The sequence below is a fragment of the Callorhinus ursinus genome, unplaced genomic scaffold (assembly GCF_003265705.2).
Source record: "Callorhinus ursinus isolate GAN/ISIS: 27379988/994484 unplaced genomic scaffold, GSC_fseal_2.0 scaffold4, whole genome shotgun sequence".
In the NCBI taxonomy this organism is placed as follows: Eukaryota; Metazoa; Chordata; class Mammalia; order Carnivora; family Otariidae; genus Callorhinus; species Callorhinus ursinus.
In genome coordinates, this window is record NW_027397066.1 from 58,218,220 (window position 1) to 58,236,804 (window position 18,585).

An 18,585-nucleotide genomic window follows, 5' to 3' on the forward strand; every position below is an offset into this window, starting at 1 on the left:
ACCTTTAATAGAAAGAAGTTAACGCTGCCCAACTGGCTCTGAACGCTACTGATAATTCAGACAGCTGAGGTTCTGCTCTACAATAAATCTGTAATAAACAAATCTTTCAACTCAAGGAAAAGGTGCTCATCATACAATAACACTGTCTCTATGAATTATATATAGATATATTTCATGTATGTATTTCACCAGTCTTACCATGCAAGCCTCCATTAGAGCAGTGTGCATTTCATCCGTTTTATGCTCTTGATCTGCGCCTGCTTCCAAAAGAAATCGCACCATCTCTAGGTGTCCTAAACCAAAAATGTGCAAGATTACTTTAAAATATTTTATTATTCTAAAAAATATAAGAAAAATTTGTAATACTTTGAAAATTTATATTTAACTTAGAGTAATAAATTTATAAGCATAATACTAAAGTCAGCTGCAAGCCACCCTCAACTGTCACACATAAATTATACAAGTGATACTTGTTCTACTCCTTACTCTGTTGCCAATACTATAATCCTTGCTGCAGGTGAGCAAAGATGCTATTAAAATCCAAAACCCAGAATATCCCCTCTACAACCTTTTAAAAGCCAGGGCATGCTATATTTATTTATGCTACAGAACAAATTAGCTTCCGTGAATTAGTAGCCTGGGATAATAATAATTGAAGTTATTTCTAGGAGGAAATGTGTTTTAAGTTTCAATTACTAACTCATAAACTTTTTTAAAAATTTTATTGTTATGTTAATCACCATACTAACTCATAAACTTTTTAAGAACAATCTGTTTATAAGTTGGGAACTGCATATATATATATATATATTTTTTTGAAACCACATCATTTAGTTTATACTTATTCACCTATTTAGATATAAACATATACATATACATACATACACACACTCATATTTATATTTATGTAGTTTCAAATAAACCATATGCTTCAGTTCAAATAAAGACACCTTATGAGTAGTTAAAAAGACAAGGTATTTTTTAAAAAGGATTTCAGACACTATGCAAGAAACAGAAAAATGACTAATTTTTTTCCAACTTTATTTGGAAGGAGTTGCAATCAATTCTCAATTAGGACTAAGGGGAAGGAGTGGACGGTAAAATCATAAACAACTAAAACTAACTTCAGTATGTAACTGTAACATCTGCTGTATCTTGTTTTTGCTAACTACCTACCTCCCTTTCCTCTCAGTCCTTTTCCCTTCCCAAAGATCCACATCAACGTACAGTCTCAGCCTGAGTTCTAGCCCTTCCCCATCTCCTCCTTGTCAATCTATGTCCTAGAAGACCTCACCCGAAATAGAGGAAAGGGAGAGGGTCCATGGATCCTTGTAAGTAGTAGAGATGTTCTCCACCAGCTCAGTTCTATATCCAGCTTCTAATTAAAGCCTGCAAGCCCCAACCTCAGACGCCCCTTGGAAAGCAGGGTGGGGCTACAAGCAAAGGAGAGAGGGAAGAGTAGTTATATGTAGCCCCATCTCAAAGCTCTTCTGGCCAGCTGGGACCCAGTAGTAAAATACAGCCAGTTCCAGGTTCAAAAGTATTTGTGAAAAGGGGAGAGAGCCACCCAATCAATCAGCCTGCCCTGGAAAGGCTGTCCCAAGGCTTTAATTCCTCTCCTCCCGATGAAGATAAGCCTCTGCTAATTACCAAACAGTACTGGGGAAGTAAGGGACCTCAGCTGTGTTTCCTAAACTTCCTTAATCTGAGACTCTGTTAACACCAGACAACCGAAAGCACTTTAGATAGAGCATATTTTCACATTTAACTTAAATTTTAGTCATTTATGTATTTTAACCATTTTTTAAAGGAAATTATTCCAGGGGACCTCACACAACTTTGGTCACTCTGAAACAGAATAAAACAAAACAACACTAGGGCCACAACTAGGGTGTGGCAATCAAAGCCTTAGGTATATAATTTAAGGAGGTATTCCCTCACAAGCTTGGTGGGGGAAGTGATTCAGCCATTGAGACTGAGTGCCCCCTTAAATTTTGTATCTTGTCTTATTAGAATTTTTTCTTGATGCCTCAAGGTCAATAATTTATCACTTATTCTATGATACAAACATGACACAGCTGCAGATGGTATGAAACACTGAACTGAATGGCTATGCAGACATAAAATTTGCCTTTTAAAAAAGTTCCTTGGTTTATAGCCATTTACCTGTCAAAAGGTAGTCTGAGAAGTATGTGGCTCTTTGGCTATCTTTTTAGAATCTAGAATCTAGAGCATTAACTAGCTAAAGACTGAGCAACTTTCCAGACAATCGTCTTGCCCTCTCAAAGGATGGTATTTTTCAGTATTACCAGTATTTTCAGGTTGATTGACATCATTTAAAATATCATATATCCCTTTTGTACAGTTACGTATGTATAGGTAGGTGTTCTACTCAATTTCAACCAGCTCTTCCAACTTTATTAAATGTGTTGATGATACTAACATTGTTCTTTAGAATTCAAACTCCCCTCACACCACTATTCACTTCTCAAATCTCCTTGTCTCAATTTTTCTCCTTCTTAGTGTCACATGAAATATAGCTTAACCACCTTCTTATTAATAGATCATCCTAGCTACTTTTATTGTATTTACTTTTAAACTTACAGGATGAATACTTCTGGAGTCAACAGGATTCTTTTGTGAGAACCACGCAAAATATTCTGACACAAAAACCATGAAAAAGTATAGTGCATAATTAAAATTAACCATTTCTGATAAAACAACTGAATCATTTAACAGTCATTTTTCACGGACAATATATTTATAATATTAAGTCTATATTTTAAAAGTTTACATATTAAACTCTGAAACACTTTAAACACATTTCTTTAAGTTAAATACATACTATATTCTATTACCACCTCTTTATTTTTTAATTTAAAAACTGTATCAAATAACAGTCATATCATGTGTTTAAAAACTTTGTTTTAAAAAAATGTTTTATACCGTACCTTTGTAACAAGCTAATGTAAGGGCACTCTCTTTAAATTCATTGGAATGCGTATTAATGCCAGCCCCATTTTCTAGCAGCAATCTGGCTACTTCCACATGTCCAGCACTTCCAGCTTCCATAAGAGGAGTATGACCATTTTCATTATGGTCCTCAATACTAGCACCGGATTCCAAGAGCACCTTTACAACATCTACATAGCCTCCAGCACAAGCATATGTAAGTGCTGTATTGCCTATTTTAATAAAGAAAAACAAAAAGATATTTTTTATCATGTTCAATTAGCCAGCATGTAGTACATCATTAGCTTTTGATGTAGTGTTCAACAATTCATTAGTTGTGTATAACACCCAGTGCTCATTACCGCACGTGCCCTTCCTAATACCCATCACCTGGTTAACCCATTCCCCCACCAGCCCTCCCTTCTGTAACCCTCAGTTTGGCTCCTGGAGTCCAGAGTCTCTCACAGTTTGTCTCCCTCTCTGATTTCTTCCCATTCAGGAAAAACAAAAAGATATTAACATAAAATACCAAAATAAAAAGAGCCTCATTTAGCAACAAGAAGAAAACTGAAATGGGAGACTATAATTTTTTTTAAGATTTTATTTGTCAGAGAGAAAGAGAAAGCACAAGCAGTGGGAGTGGCAGGCAGAGGGAGAGGGAGAAGCAGGCTCCACACTGAGCAGGGAGCTCAAGGAGCCCAATGCAATGCAGGACTCTTAATCCCAGGATGGTGGGATCATGACCTGAGCTGAAGGCAGATGGGGAGACTATAATCTTAATAAATTTAGATAATATATACAATTCCTTTCCCGTTGCCTTTTATCTTACTGAAATCAACTCCCAGTTCTCTCCATTTAGTATCAGGGTCAAATACATGTAGAAAATAGATAGGCTTGCCATTACTGTAGAGTTAAAAAAGAACTGAGCAATTCTAAAACTTTAACTTTTCATATGAGAAAGAAGTTATGTTCATTCTAACCTTAATTAGAGAAAAGTTTCACAAGATTTTTTTGTGATTGTAATTATTCACGTATGTAGCGACATCTCAGACTGTCCCTTTAATCACACATATTTGTTTTCACTATAACTTCAAACACCAGCTAACTGATCAAAGCTAAAGTATTCCAAAAACATTCTTTCTTGATGATAAAAATCTCCCATGTTACAAGGAAAAAATGTTAACATTCTGGATAAAGTAAAGATTTCTAAAACCCCTTCAAACCAGAACCTGTAAGATCCTAATTACTTAAAATATTTAACAAATTTGGGGCATCTGGGTGGCTCAGTTGGTTAAACGTCTGCCTTCAGCTCAGGTCGTGATCCTGGGGAGTCCCGGGATCCAGCCCACATTGGGCCCTGCTCAGCGGGGAGTTTGCTTCTCCCTCAGCCCCTCCCCCTGCTCCTTCTGTCTCTCTCAAATAAATAAAACCCTTAAAATAAAATAAATAAAATACTTAACAAATTTAAAAATCTTACATGAAGAAGATACACAAAATATATTTTCATATAATTTTAGAATTTTCATATAAATCCATCTATGCCAAGTTTGAAAAAAAATAAAGTTTAAACTAAAGTCATGTCCCTTGTGGGACACAATGTCTTCATAATATTCTTTTTCTGTAGGCCACAATTTAGTATCAGTAGACAATGATAGACCTGCCTTTTGTTCCACAGCCTTCTTGTTCTCCCTATCTTCCCTTCCCTTCTGCCCTGAGACATGGGAAATCTGGGTTGGAGAACTGTAGCCCATTTCCAAGAGTGTACTCTTTCTAACTAGGCCAGCATTTAATTTAATCTAAACGAACTTTAAAAGGCCAAGTAATCATCCTCATACACCAAAGAGGAAAAATTTTATTCACAATATATTCTTTACTTTAAACCTAATGCATAGCCTTATGCAAACATGTAGCGCTTTATAATTAGAGAACTACAAGAGCTTTACTAGTGATGATTTTCATGTGAAATAATTATTAGCAAAGGGTGTTCATATTTAACAAAACTGAAAAAGAATAACCTGTTGAAGACTGTGCATTGACGTCGGCTTTATGAGCTAGCAGCAACTTCACAATTTTGACATGTCCTCCATTAGCAGCAGCCATTAAAGGTGTGATGTCACCTTTGATTCCCCTATCTTCCACATTTGCATGCATTGCCAACAAAACCTTATGAAAGAAAAAGTTTAAATGGTATTAGAAAATGATATATTCATCAAAAGATGTGGAACATATTTACGTTACCACCTACCCAGTCATTTAAAGTAAAAGAGCCAACAACCACAAAGTGTATCTAACAAAACTATGTGTTGAAATGAGCCTAATGGTTGAGTTTTATTATTTCCCTAATAAGTAGGCCAGATTAAAAAACAAAAACAAAAACAACCCATGTGATTATTTTTATAATACAAACCTGTGCAAGCTCATAATATCCAGCAGAACAAGCTAAACAAAGGAGGCTCTCCCCTTCCTCAGTGTGCTCATTTACACTTCGCCCTTCAATAAGTAACTTTCGCACAGCATTTACATCTCCTTCTGAACAGGCTTCTGCCAAACTGCGGCTATTGGGGAAGAACATTATAATATCAGGATATAAAAATATGAAAAATTACACAGTGTACTGGCTTTTGAGGTAATTCTGAACAGCAGTACTAAACAAGAATGATTATTTCAATATGATACATAACAAAAAGAAAACTGAAAATGATTCAGTTCATTGAACTGAATTCATTTTAAAATCTATATATAAAGGTCACTCAATGAGAATTACCAACATTATAAGATGATTACAGCTATGCAACAGAAGGATAAAGTCCAGTTTACTATCCCTGGGGAAAAAAACCAAAATTCTAAAACATAAAATTTATGGAAAATCACATGAACACAATACAGGTAATAATTTTATTTCCCTTTGTTCAGTCGTGAGAAAATTTATATAAAAGTTAATAAAAATGTATTTAATAAAATGGGTAAAACTTGTACTAATTACAAAGGTCTACCTGAGTCTTTCAATCAACTAAAGGGAAATCAGACAGGAAAGTTGTGAGCACGTAATTTTGATTAAAATATGAATAACTGATAAGGAGATTTTTTTTTCAAGTATTTACTTGTGCATCATATTTTGGTGAAGCCTGAAAAATATCCAGGCAAGGCAAAGGCTAAATTCAAGCAAAAGGAAGGTGGAGAAAGTGAAGCAACAGAAAATTAGACTGAGAGTAAAGTGTTTGCCCTATAAACATCCCCATATAATTCCAACTATGGACATTTCTAAAGATTCTCTCTACTCTTGGATAAAATCCATCCTAAGAAAAACACTAAATCCAGTGCTATTAATATTCACTTCATTTCAAATATAAGTCAATTCTTATATCATCCTCTTGAAGGTCCCAACACTTCTGATACTAAAGGCATCCATGGGTAACCTCTTCTTCTTCTTTTTTTTTTTTTTTTTTTAAAGATTTTATTTATTTACTTGAGAGAGAGAAAGAGAGAGTGAGAGAGGGAACACAAGCAGGGGGAGAGGGAGAGGGAGAGGCAGGCTTCCCGCAGAGCAGGGAGCCTGATGTGGGCTTGATCTCAGGACCCTGGGATGCTTAACAACTGAGCCACTCAGGCGCCCTGGTGACCTCTTTTCTATACCTCTATTATTACTACCACCCAGATTCAAGAACATCATGTTTAGCCCAGATTATGGCAAAGTCTCCTGAACAGTCTTCCTGCTGTTACCTTTGTTTTCCTTCAGACTCTTTTCAACAAGGCAACCAGAGAGATCTTATTTAAAGGAAAGCAGATCATGTCACTCCTCTGCCCAGAATCTTCCATTTGGCCTCTAAGCTCACTTACACTAAAAGCCATAGTACTTATGAGATCTTTCCAGTGGTAGGGTCCCACAGTCCTAGTTTTTACCTCTCTCATTTCATCCCCTACTATTCTCACTCTTACTCTTGCCACATTCACTGGCTTTCCTGCTTTTCATAAAAAATGCTAATTAAGCTCCAACTCCAAGATATATGTATTCACCGTCCCTCTGCCAAGACAGCTTCTCTGTCAGACACAGCTCACACCCTTACCAATTTCAGGTCTTTACTAAAAAACCATCTTTTAAGTGAGGATTTCCCTGACTACTCTCTGAAAAACGCACTGTGATCTCCAACCCCAAACACTGCTCTAGCACTTCCCCATTCAATTTTCCCCATAGTTCTTATCATTGTGTGCCATGTTATATATTATACTGACTGGTTAATTGTATTATCCCCTTACCAAAGTCAAAGTCTTGAATAGCACTTAGTATGCTTGTCTCATAATTTCCCATTTTTTAGGACACCGACAGTCCTTAGACCCAGTGTTCTCTATTACCTTTAAACAAATGTAAGACAAATCTTTCCCATAAGACATGTCCTTATAAGAACATACCTTTTCTCTCTTTCAAGTGGGCTCTTACTCTTTTTCTCTTCCTGAGGCACACACATACTTTCCCGCTACAATCCCATTTAGACTTGCATTCAATTTCCTTATGTGTGTGCTAGCTTTAAAACAAGCTTACGGGAACTACTGTAGCAACAGTTGAAACTCCGAACTTATGAGCAAAGAGTACCTTAGATCTAGCACATGGCACCACACTTAACTAATATAAAATTTAACACATAACATCACTGTACTCCACTATATTCCTCAAGTTTTGCTGAATAAATGACTGTCACAAACATGCTCTACTATTCTTTTAGTATATTCAATGCCAAAGAATCTGTAATGTTTTATTTTTCTATTCTATTTCCTACTTGAACTAGCTTTAATATACTCTTCAAGGTGTTTTTAACTTTCTTTCTTGCCAGTCTCAGCAGGCACCACATTTAAGAGAATATTAGTAATACCACAGGGTAGTAAAACTGATCATTAATTCAGAAATAGAACTTGAAGTTAACTGAAGGAGAGTCAATCCATGAGAATAGTAAATTAAGAAAAACACATAGACAAATGAAGATGAATACAGAGTCAAGAGGAAGAGGAAATTCATATTCTTGTTACTACTATACCTTTCTTTCATGCTCTTTATTTTTAAAGATTTTATTTATTTATTTGAGAGAGCATGAGAGCGAGACTGAGAACGAGTGGGGGGTGAGGCAAAGGGAGAAGCAGACTCCCCACTGAGCGGGGAGCCCAACGCGGGACTCGATCCCAGGACCCCGGGACCATGACCTGAGCCGAAGGCAGATGCTTAACCGACTGAGCCACCCAGGTGCCCTCTATCACGCTCTTTAAAGATGTCACATAAAAACACTATTATATAAAAGATAATCCTTAAATTCTATTTTTTTAATTCTCCAAACCCATATATAAAACAATACTCCCATTTTCTCAAGTGTTTAAAGGCAACTGCTAAAATAAATAAAATGGCTTCATTTTAGTTAGAGGAAAACAAGCCTCTGAGGAAGCAAAAAAGGTTATTTATATTAATAATTCTCTTCCATTTGCTTTCTTGGAGCTTATATCCATTTTTTATATACTATCCATAATTGTTTTTTTTATATGAGATGGTATGATTTTTATTGTGTAAAATCATCAGAAAAACTTAAAGAAGCAAAGTCACAAAATATAAACTGAGTCCTTACTAACTGTAAAGTACTATATAAAAGGAATTGTGGGGCATACAAAAACAAAGTACCTGGGACTCACTTACATTCAAATTATGGGAACTAGATCTATGACATTTGTTGAACATGCATAGAACAAATAAATAAAAACCTTGCTCTTTAAAATGATTAGAACTATACATATTAACTAGAAAATGGCATGACTAATTAGAAAGCATTTATTTCTTTGTCACCAAAACATTAAAAGAAAACAAAATCTAAAGAGGCAAAAGGTTTTTATAACATATTGGCTAAGAAGTCAGACTTGCAGTCACTGGTGCTCCAGGTCTACCACTTGTCAGCTATTTGATCTTGATTAAATTATTCACTTCTCTTGAGCTTTTCAGAATAAAAGGAAAGTAGAAACAAAATCCATTGCCTTAAGGCTTTTTGTGAGTAAAAACAAGGTATTACATATAAAGTGGTTAGCTCCATGCCAAGCACAAAATAAAGGCTGTGGACATTAGCTATTTTTAAGAAAATGTTTTTATACTCATCACAGAGAAAATGTACTTACTTGTCCGACTGCCCTGCATTCGCTGTGCTTTCAGCTCTCATACGGGTAAGTGCAGCAGCAGCTTCATCCAACGCACAACTAACAGACGATGTCAACCTCCGAAGCACTTCAGGATCTGCAAAGGCTTTACCATCAGCCGTAGATAATTTGCCTATTCCTATTACATGATTTTCACACCAATATGGATATACCCAAAAGGAGAAACAAAGCAAAAGTCAAGTTACTTAACTCTATGTATCTTAACAAATAAACTTTAAATGTTACACTTCACATATATAATGTCTGTCTGGAATCTTTTGGAAAATCACTGTTCTGGTGCCAGAAATGGGTCTCTGGCCTATGCTGGGACAACTAGGAGTCCCCAGTCAGACTTTTGCCATAGGTTTGGAAGAACTTCTACGTTCAAAGGTTACTGAATTGCTAAGATGTGAGTCATGAGCTAATGGCCACTTTCATGATCACAAAGAGAAAGACTATCTGAAATAAGTCAATACAGAGGAGAGCAGAGCAGAAAAACAGAAGACAGTTCAGATAAAAGTCATTTTTGACTCACTGAAATCAATAGTGCCAGAAGCCAGAACAATCCCCATTATTTTTGGTAGATGCCCACTTTTGTTTAAGACTGTTTAAGGTGGCCTACTACCACTTGTAACCAAAAATGGCCTAATAAGACATTACAGGCCATATAAAAGATAACATGAGTACCTATTTATTTCAAATTATGTCTATAACTTATTACATATACTCAATATCATATCTAAAAAACATTCAGAACAGCAAAAGAATAAAAATTCAAAAGTAGAACTGGTTAATAACTATCTGCATGAAATATATCTTACTGCTTTTCTGGATTATCACTACAAAACACACTTCTCTCTAACTTTTATTATTCTAACTCCGTGGTGCTGCCCATCAGTGGAGCTTCTCAAAAATATAGATGATAAGCTCTCCTACATCTAAGGATGTAATTCAGTAAGTAGGAGGTGGGGCCTAGGCATCTAAATATTTTTAAAGCACTAAGAAGATTCTAATGCATAGCCAGGATTAAAAACCTCTGCTCCAACTTGAAGATAAACACCTAATGTTATAATGCATATTATAGATCTCTGCTACTCAATAAGTGGTACATGGAGAACAAACACTGCTATCATTTGTGAGCTTGTTAGAACTGCAGAATCTTGGGGGCACCTGGGTGGCTCAGTTGGTTAAGCATCCGACTCTTGGTTTTGGCTCAGGTCATGATCTCAGGGTCATAAGGTCAAGTCCTCAAGCCCATGCTGGGGCCCCCATGTCAGGGCTCCGTGTGGGATCTGCTCTTGGAGTGGAGTCTGCTTGAGATTCTTTCCCCACCCCACCTTGCTCCTCCCTCTGTTCCTGTGCACACGTGCATTTTCTCTCTCTCTCTAATAAAATCTTAAAAAAAAAAAAAAAAGAACTGCAGAATCTCAGGCCCCTAGATTTTCTGACCCAAAACCTGCATTTTTAAAAAAAGATTCCCAAGCAATTCAGATGCACATTAAAGTTTAAGAAGTATTATCACAGGTTTTAAAACAAACTACTTACCTAAGACATCAATCAAAAAAACCCCCACTCAAATGGTAATAATAAACATACCTGTGCAGATTTCTTTTTACAGTAGAAGGGCTTAATAACATCATATAAGTTTGTGTTTAAAGTTTACAAAAGTTTATACTTGTTTGGTTTTCTTTCTGGAAAAATCCAAGATATCAAATACTGTATCTTTTGGAACCAAAAATAAATCTGACAGAAAGGCTTTATGGTTTTAGATATAACAAATGTTCAGAGCAGTCAAAGTTGGTATCAGTTATAATCAAGATGTGCAAAGAATAAAAGTCTCGGTCTGATAAAACTGATCCTACTATATAATTTGTGTCACTAATATTAAAAACCAACCACAGTCTGAATCTGCTATAGCAGTATTTATTCAATAAGATACCTGTGGTTAGTTAAGTATCCTAACACTATGGAAACCAAGATCACAGATGCATTTGCACATGAGAGAATGAGCTCCAATTTTTTAGCCAATTCAGATCAACCATATAACAACTATTTGCCAATGACAGCAACAGAACTAGGTAAGAAGATATATCTGGATTAGTAAAAAGTAATCACTACCTTAAAAAGAAAGAGCATCAAAAACAAAATATTCCATATTAAATTTTTATGAACTTTTCATGTCTTCATAGGTAAAGATAACCATTCTAGTAAAGATAATTAGGAAGTAACCTAAGATATACATGGTAATCCTTCAAATGAATAAATAGTGATTGAAAATTAATTTATTCTAGCTACTCTGGATTATGATGATCCTTTTTTACTAGTCTTAACCAGTTATTATGTATTAATCAATGAAGATCGAAAACAGAAAAGATACGTGATGATCAGATTATTCTTTCCCAATTCTAACATCAAATCAACTGAACAACAGAACCATGTAACTTGCGACCAAAAATGTCCTAATAAGACATTATAGGCTGTATAAACGATAGAAGAGAAACAGTGCATTAAAAGATTACCTAGATTTCAGATTTTAAGATTATTATTTTCTCCCTTTTTTTCCTCTTAGAACTTACTCAACTTAATTCCTATTTATGAAGACAAAGTTAAGAGGAGATGTAACTGACTTAGCAGAACAAAGAGAAACACAGATATCAAAGAGAAACAAGGTGAGCAGTCCAAAAGGGTTCAGAAATTATAGGTACCAGATACAGGGGTGAGTGAGGCTTGGGCCAGAAAACAGAGAGACTAGCTGAACACCTGTGAGAAGTAGTCAGACACTTGAAGACTCTATTTCCAAACTGCACAACCAGATGATTATTCTCTACAGAAACCAAACCAGAAAGGCCCAGGATTAGTAGTCATTAGATAAAGAGGAAAAAGAGATGATATACTAAAGGGAAATAAGGATTAAGTGAATATATGCATGATAAACAGTGAGATCCTCAATCCCCACTGTACTACAAAATACAGGTAGCCAGGTTTATCATTTACCGGATAAAAACTGGTAGATGTGTCTCTCAAGAAGTTGACAAGCCCCAGAGAAAAGATTTAAAGATACTGACATTTGGAGAGTTCTCAAAGAAAGGAAAGGGTCTCTATCCAATCACTGTGTACTAGGAATTCTAAAATGTTACCAACTTTACCCAGCTCTGGTATACTCACTCTATGTAATCCTTGGGACTGGGAATTTGATAGCTTTTATCCCCATGATTAGGTTACATTATATGGTACAGTTGACCTGAAGACAGGAATATTATTTGGGTGGGCCTGACCTTATCACATAAGCCTATGAAAAACTAAGAGATTTCTTTGGCTAACTGGAGAAAAGGAAGTCAGAGATTTAAAGCATTAGAAGGATTCTACTGTGCTTACATGAAGATGGAGGAGGCCACATGCCAAAGAAAGTGGGCAACCTCAAGAAGGTAAGAGCAGCCCCCAGATGACAGTCCATAGGAAATCAGAAACTCAGTCCTATAACTACAAGGAACTGAATTCTGCTACTAACAACAATAAACCTGAAAGCAGATTTTCTGACAGCCTACAGATGAGAACTCAACTCAGCGGATACCTTGATTTCAGCCCAGGAGACCCTGGGCAAGAGAATCTAGCCACATTATGTGCCCAGACGTCTTATTTACAAAAACTAAGTGATAGTAAATGGGTGTTGTGTCATGCTGCTATGTTTATAATAAATTGTTATGCTGCAGTAATTATATAATGTATATAATTTATAATATATAATAAATACTTCATAGTGAAACCCACCAGTTGACAAAACATGCACATATACCTTGTTTTAGTTTTATGGCATTGCTATTGACTACAAAAAGGCTAGGATTCACCAGGTTTTTGAAGAAAATGTGAAATGTAAAGGACAGCCAAAAATATTCAAAATGTGAGCAAAATTTTTAAATGCCCCAAATTCTAATGCTATGGAGAAGGATGAGAAAGGAAAAGTTGCAGAGATAAGAGACTACTATAAGTAAGTGTGGTGTTAACTTCCTGAACTGCAACACCAGGAATTGGGAGATAATGGAGCAATAATTTCACCAGTCTGAAAGAGATTTTTAAACCAGAATTCTATACCTTCAAACTATCAAGTATGAGGATAGCATCAAAGGCATTTTTCAGACAGTCTCAAAAACTTTTACTTCTCAAGCATCCTTTCTCAGGATACTTAAACCATGGTCAATCTCAACACCACAAAAAGAGAAACCACCAGAGTAGTTCTGTGATACACAGGAAATATATATACCATGAATGACTATTCTTGCTAAAAACAAAATGAATCTGAATCTGGTCAATATCTGGATCTGAATTCTGATTTACAGGAAAACAACATACAGAGCAGCAACTAGCAAAATTGATAAAGTGGGACACATGAATCAATTTCTCCGATAAATGGGGGTAAAAAAGGAAAAAGGAAACTGTTATGATTAAAAGACAAAGTAAATAATTAACATGAAAAATATTACATTTTACATACAAAATATGTAAATATGAAATAGGTGAAGGGGATTAAAGAGTACACTTATCATAATGAACACTGAGTATGTAGAGAATTGTTGAATCGCTATATTGTACACCTGAAACTAATATAAGACTGTATGTTAACTACTAAAATTAAAATTAAAAAACTTAGTGGTGTCTGGGTGGCTCAGTCGGTTAAGCATCGGACTCTTGGTTTCAGTTCAGATCATGATCTCATGGGTGGTGAGAGGGAGCCCCAAGGCGGGATCCGGCTCAGTGGGAAGTCGGCTTAAATATTCTCTCCCTCTGCCCTTTCCCCCACTCACACATACACGCTTTCTAAAATAAATAAATAAATCCTTAAAAAAAGAATAAAAATTTAATTAAAAAATGTAAAATTTGTTTGGATCCTAATTCAAATAAACTAACTATAAAAAGACCACTATGGGGTGCCACCAACTCTCAATTTTGCCATAGGTCATAGGCTCAGGGTTGTGAGATCGAGCCCCATGCCGGGCTCTACACCAGGCATGAAGCGTGTTTAAGATTTTCTCTCCCTCACCCTCTGCCCCACCTTTCTCTCTCTCTCTCCCTCCCTCTCTAAAAATAAATAAATAAATAAATAAATAAATAAATAAATAAATAAATAAAAATAAAGCAACCTTTAAAAAAAGACCATTATGAAATAATTGGGGAAATATAAACACTGACAGGATATTTGACAATATCAAGGAATTACTATTATTTTTTTCTTTAGATACGCAATGGTATTATGGTTATGTTTATTTTTTTTAAAAGTTCTTGGGGTGCCTGGGTGGTGCAGCCGGTTAAGCAACCAACTCTTGGTTTCCACTCAGTTCGTGTCTCAAGGTGGTGAGATCAAGCCCCCTGTAGGGCTTAAGTTTCTCTCTCCCTCTCTCCCTCTGTCCCTCCCCACTGTGTGCTAGCTCTTGCTGGCTCTCTCTTAATCTAAAAATAAATAAATCTAAAAATAGTTCTTATTTAGAATATATACTGAGGTATTTATTTTGTTTATTTATTTAAGATTTTATTTATTTATTTTAGAGACAGAGCATGCAAGAGTGGGGGGAGGAGCAGAGGGAGAGGGACAAGCAGACTCTGCAATGAATGCAGAGCCCCACAAAGGGCTTAATCCCAGGATCCTGGGATCATGACCTGAGCCAAAATCAAGAGTTGGACGCTCAACCAACTGAACCACCCAGGCGCCCCTATACTGAAGTATTTATATATGAAATTATATAATGTTTAGTTTGCTTTAAATTAACTTGCTGGGGTGGGGCATCAGCAGGTGGTAATAAGTAAAGATGAAACAAGATTGTCCGTACACTGATGGCTGTTAAAGCTGGATGATGGGTATTCCCTCGGGGCTTGTACGTTAACATTTTTCATTTAAAAAAGAAGGAAATAAAGGAGAAAGGGAGAGAAGTGAGAAAGAAGATGAGGGAGGGAGGAGGGAGGCTATTGTAGAGAAAATAGAAAAAAAAAACAAACATAAAAATGAGAAAGTGAGACAACTATTAGCATCCTATGAAAACGAACTCTACCTCCAAAAGTAACTCCTCTCAGCTGAAGTCTACCTTCCTGTAGCACTTTTCAACCTGGTTCTGTGGGGGGGCACAAAAACAAATATCCCTCTTATATGCAACCTGAGTTTTTCTCATCTTCAGGAGAAACATTCTCTTTTCCTCTTATGACACACTTTCAAATAATTTTACAATCCTCATTTCTCTCACATAAACTTCTTGAGCAACACCAAATTCTGGCAAATGCTAAATTCTGTATCTACTATTCTTTTTTTTTTTTTAAGATTTTATTTATTTGAGAGAGAGAGAGAGTCAGAGATAGCGAGAAAGAACACAAGCTGGGAGGAGAGGGAGAAGCAGACTCTCCACTGAGCAGGGAACCCAACATGGGGCTCGATCCCAGGACCCCCAGATCATGACCTGAGCCAAAGGCCAACTGATTGAGCCACCCGGGTGCCCCTATATCTACTCTTCTGAATAAATAGCTTTTTATACTCAAGGATGGGACCTTGCATGTGCCCTACTATGTTTTCATTTGTACTTGGTCAAGATCCCTTTAATAATCCATTCTAGAATTTTACTCAGGATAGAAATCAAATTTAACCATGAGTCCTTCAAATACTAAGATGCTGTGTTACAAGACATTTATTGAAAGGATTACCAAATAGTAGTAGGCTGGTTTTATGCTATAATAAAGCAGCAGTTTACATGCATTGTATGTACACTATACAGCAAATCAGGGTACTAAAAAAAATGATCAATTAATGTTCACAATATATTTATGTCCACTTTAGAAAAGTTAAGAAAATATATGGCTATATAAAATGATCAGAGATTTAGAGTTACTATTCCCTTATACTTTAGGCCTATTATATATATATATAATATATGTAATATATAATATATATAATCTCTAATTAAAATTAAAAATATATATAATCTCTAATTAAAACACTTCTTATAGGGACAATATAATAATGATCTACTTTACAAAAACACAATGATTCACTTTACAAGGTTTCAAGAGGTTATGACAAAAAAGAGGGGAAATTATATACAGTCAATCTCATGATTAATGGTAGTTATATTCTATAAAGTCACTGGGAACACTGAATAAATGAATACTGAACCACTGCTCCTAGGAAAATACAGGTCTAGGTTCCTGTAAGCCTCTGGTCACACAGCATTTGCATTAACCAAATACTGTCTTATGTATGTTTTTGTTTAAAGATGACCTTATTTAATGTATAGCTGATTTATTAACATTGAACTCATGGTTAATAGCACTATAACCCATGCTGAAGAAGTTTATCTAACACATGTACTTTCTCCATTAGGCACATCACTACCTTCCCACATTTAGGAACACTAGATAGCACTTTCACATTATACTTGGGGACCATTATAAACAATGTAATCGCCAACAAAAGGCACAACAATGTGAAAAACATGGCTCTAAGTAGATTGTGAGAAGGACACTTGTTTACAGTATGAGAACTGAGAGCTTCACTTATTTCATCTCATCAGGGAACGTGTGTAGGACAATTTTTCACTATTATGTGCATTTCTATGAAAGACTGAGAAAGTGCTGAAAGCACCAATTTTAGGGTATGAATACATGTTATCAAGGAGGCAAATTCACAAATATGGAATGTGGGACTAAAGAAAATTGACTATAGGAGAAATCCACAGCAACATGTGGATTTTACTTGAGTAATGAAATTTTACTTGAGTAATGAAAATACTCTTTAATGAAATTTCCATGTAATTCTCTAGAAAGCTATCCATTAATCATTATGAAAAGTATTAAACTAAATGTCCAAGACCTTACATTTATTTTGTTTTGTTTTTTTTAAGATTTTATTTATTTGACAGAGAGAAACACAGCGAGAGAGGGAACACAAGCAGGGGGAGAGGGAGAAGCAGGCTTCCTGCTGAGCAGGGAGCACGATGCGGGGCTCGATCCCAGGACCCTGGGATCAGGACCTGAGCCGAAAGCAGATGCTTAACAACTGAGACACCCAGGTGCCCCAAGACCTTACATTTATAATCATAGTAGTTTTTTGTTATTTTAGTAAACTCTACACCCAACGTGGGGCTGGAACTTATGACCCTGAGATCAAAAGTCGCATGCTCTAACAACCACAACAGCCAGGCGCCCCTAATCATAGTAGTTTTTATTAGATTTATATGTAACTTTGAAAATTAGATAGTCTAATTACATATGTAAGGTCTGCAGACTTACCTGCAGCTTCTAGTAAAGCTTCCAGTCTAGCTTGTGTTTCTGGATCTACTGTCCTGAGGTCTGCACCATCAGCAGTACCTGACAAGAGCAACTTGGAAGCCGTTTCCAGCATTGGATTTTCCAAATCATCCTGATCCAAAATGAAAGATTCCACCTAGAAAACAAATACAAAAAAAAAAAAAAAAAGGAAGGGAGGGAGGAATGAAAGGAGAGAGGGAAAGTGGTAAGAGAAAGAAAAAAGTATTTTAATGTAAATATGATAATACAATGCAATTCTAAATAAATTCAATGAGATACATAAGCCCACTGTTTAAAGGAAAAAATTATATTTATAGAATAATTTAAGAATGTGCTACTCATATGCAGCATAGTCTCATTTTTTTTTTTTACTGAAATTATGTATTCTTTTCTATTTTAATTTGGAGAGATAAGGGTGAGATGCGGGAAGCTAAGAAGTTAATGATTAGACTGTGAAACATCTGACTTCTGTAGAAAACCTATATCAGCTGTTCTTTTTTTTTATTATGTTATGTTAGTCAACATACATTACATCATTAGTTTTTGATGTAGTGTTCCATGATTCATTGCATATAATACCCAGTGCTCCATTCAATACATTCCCTCCTTAATACCCATCACAGGGCTAACCCATCCCCCCACCCCCTCCCCTCTAAAACCCTCAGTTTGTTTCTCAGAGTCCAGTCTCTCATGGTTCATCTTCCCCTCCGTAAATCAGCTGTTCTTAAATGTTCTGCTCTCAGGACTTAATGTTTTGCTCAGGACCCTTTTATACACTTATAAAGTACTGCCCACCCAAGACCTTCAGATAAGGGTTAAATTTATTACTATTCACCATATTAAGACAAACTACAATATCAAAAAATCACATTTGTTAATATCACCACCAGTGATATTTTCATCAGAAAAGTTTTAAGTACTGTAAAACCCAGGCAAATAAAATTTAAAATTCTAATTTGTGCTTGAAAGCTTAATTTTCTCACTGGCGACAAATATTGCCAATCATTTTCCTTAAAGTGGCAAGCTCATTCCCATCATTTCTGATGAGAACATCTGCCAAATATCCAAGTTTGATAAGTGTAGTGGGTCTGTCAATTATATTTTCTAGTAACAATGGCATTTCATGGAAAAAAAATGGCTAATTTACCTTGCATCTCAAAAAAAAAACACAAAAAGAACCTCAGAAGTGCTTTA

At 35.8% G+C, this 18,585-nt stretch overlaps 1 protein-coding gene across 6 annotated transcripts in view; it reads right to left on the reverse strand.

The window, feature by feature from the left end:
• Positions 1–18,585, reverse strand: part of ANKRD17 (ankyrin repeat domain 17) — a 159,658-nt gene that overhangs the window by 66,976 nt on the left and 74,097 nt on the right. For all 6 annotated transcript variants that reach the window (XM_025887073.2, XM_025887072.2, XM_025887070.2 and 3 more), the window contains exons 2-7: positions 17,374–17,527; positions 9,094–9,250; positions 5,360–5,507; positions 4,968–5,115; positions 2,952–3,185; positions 199–293 (exon numbers count right to left, since the gene is read on the reverse strand). In XM_025887073.2, the coding sequence (XP_025742858.1) occupies positions 199–293; positions 2,952–3,185; positions 4,968–5,115; positions 5,360–5,507; positions 9,094–9,250; positions 17,374–17,527 (936 nt within the window). The remainder of the gene's footprint in view (positions 1–198; positions 294–2,951; positions 3,186–4,967; positions 5,116–5,359; positions 5,508–9,093; positions 9,251–17,373; positions 17,528–18,585) is intronic.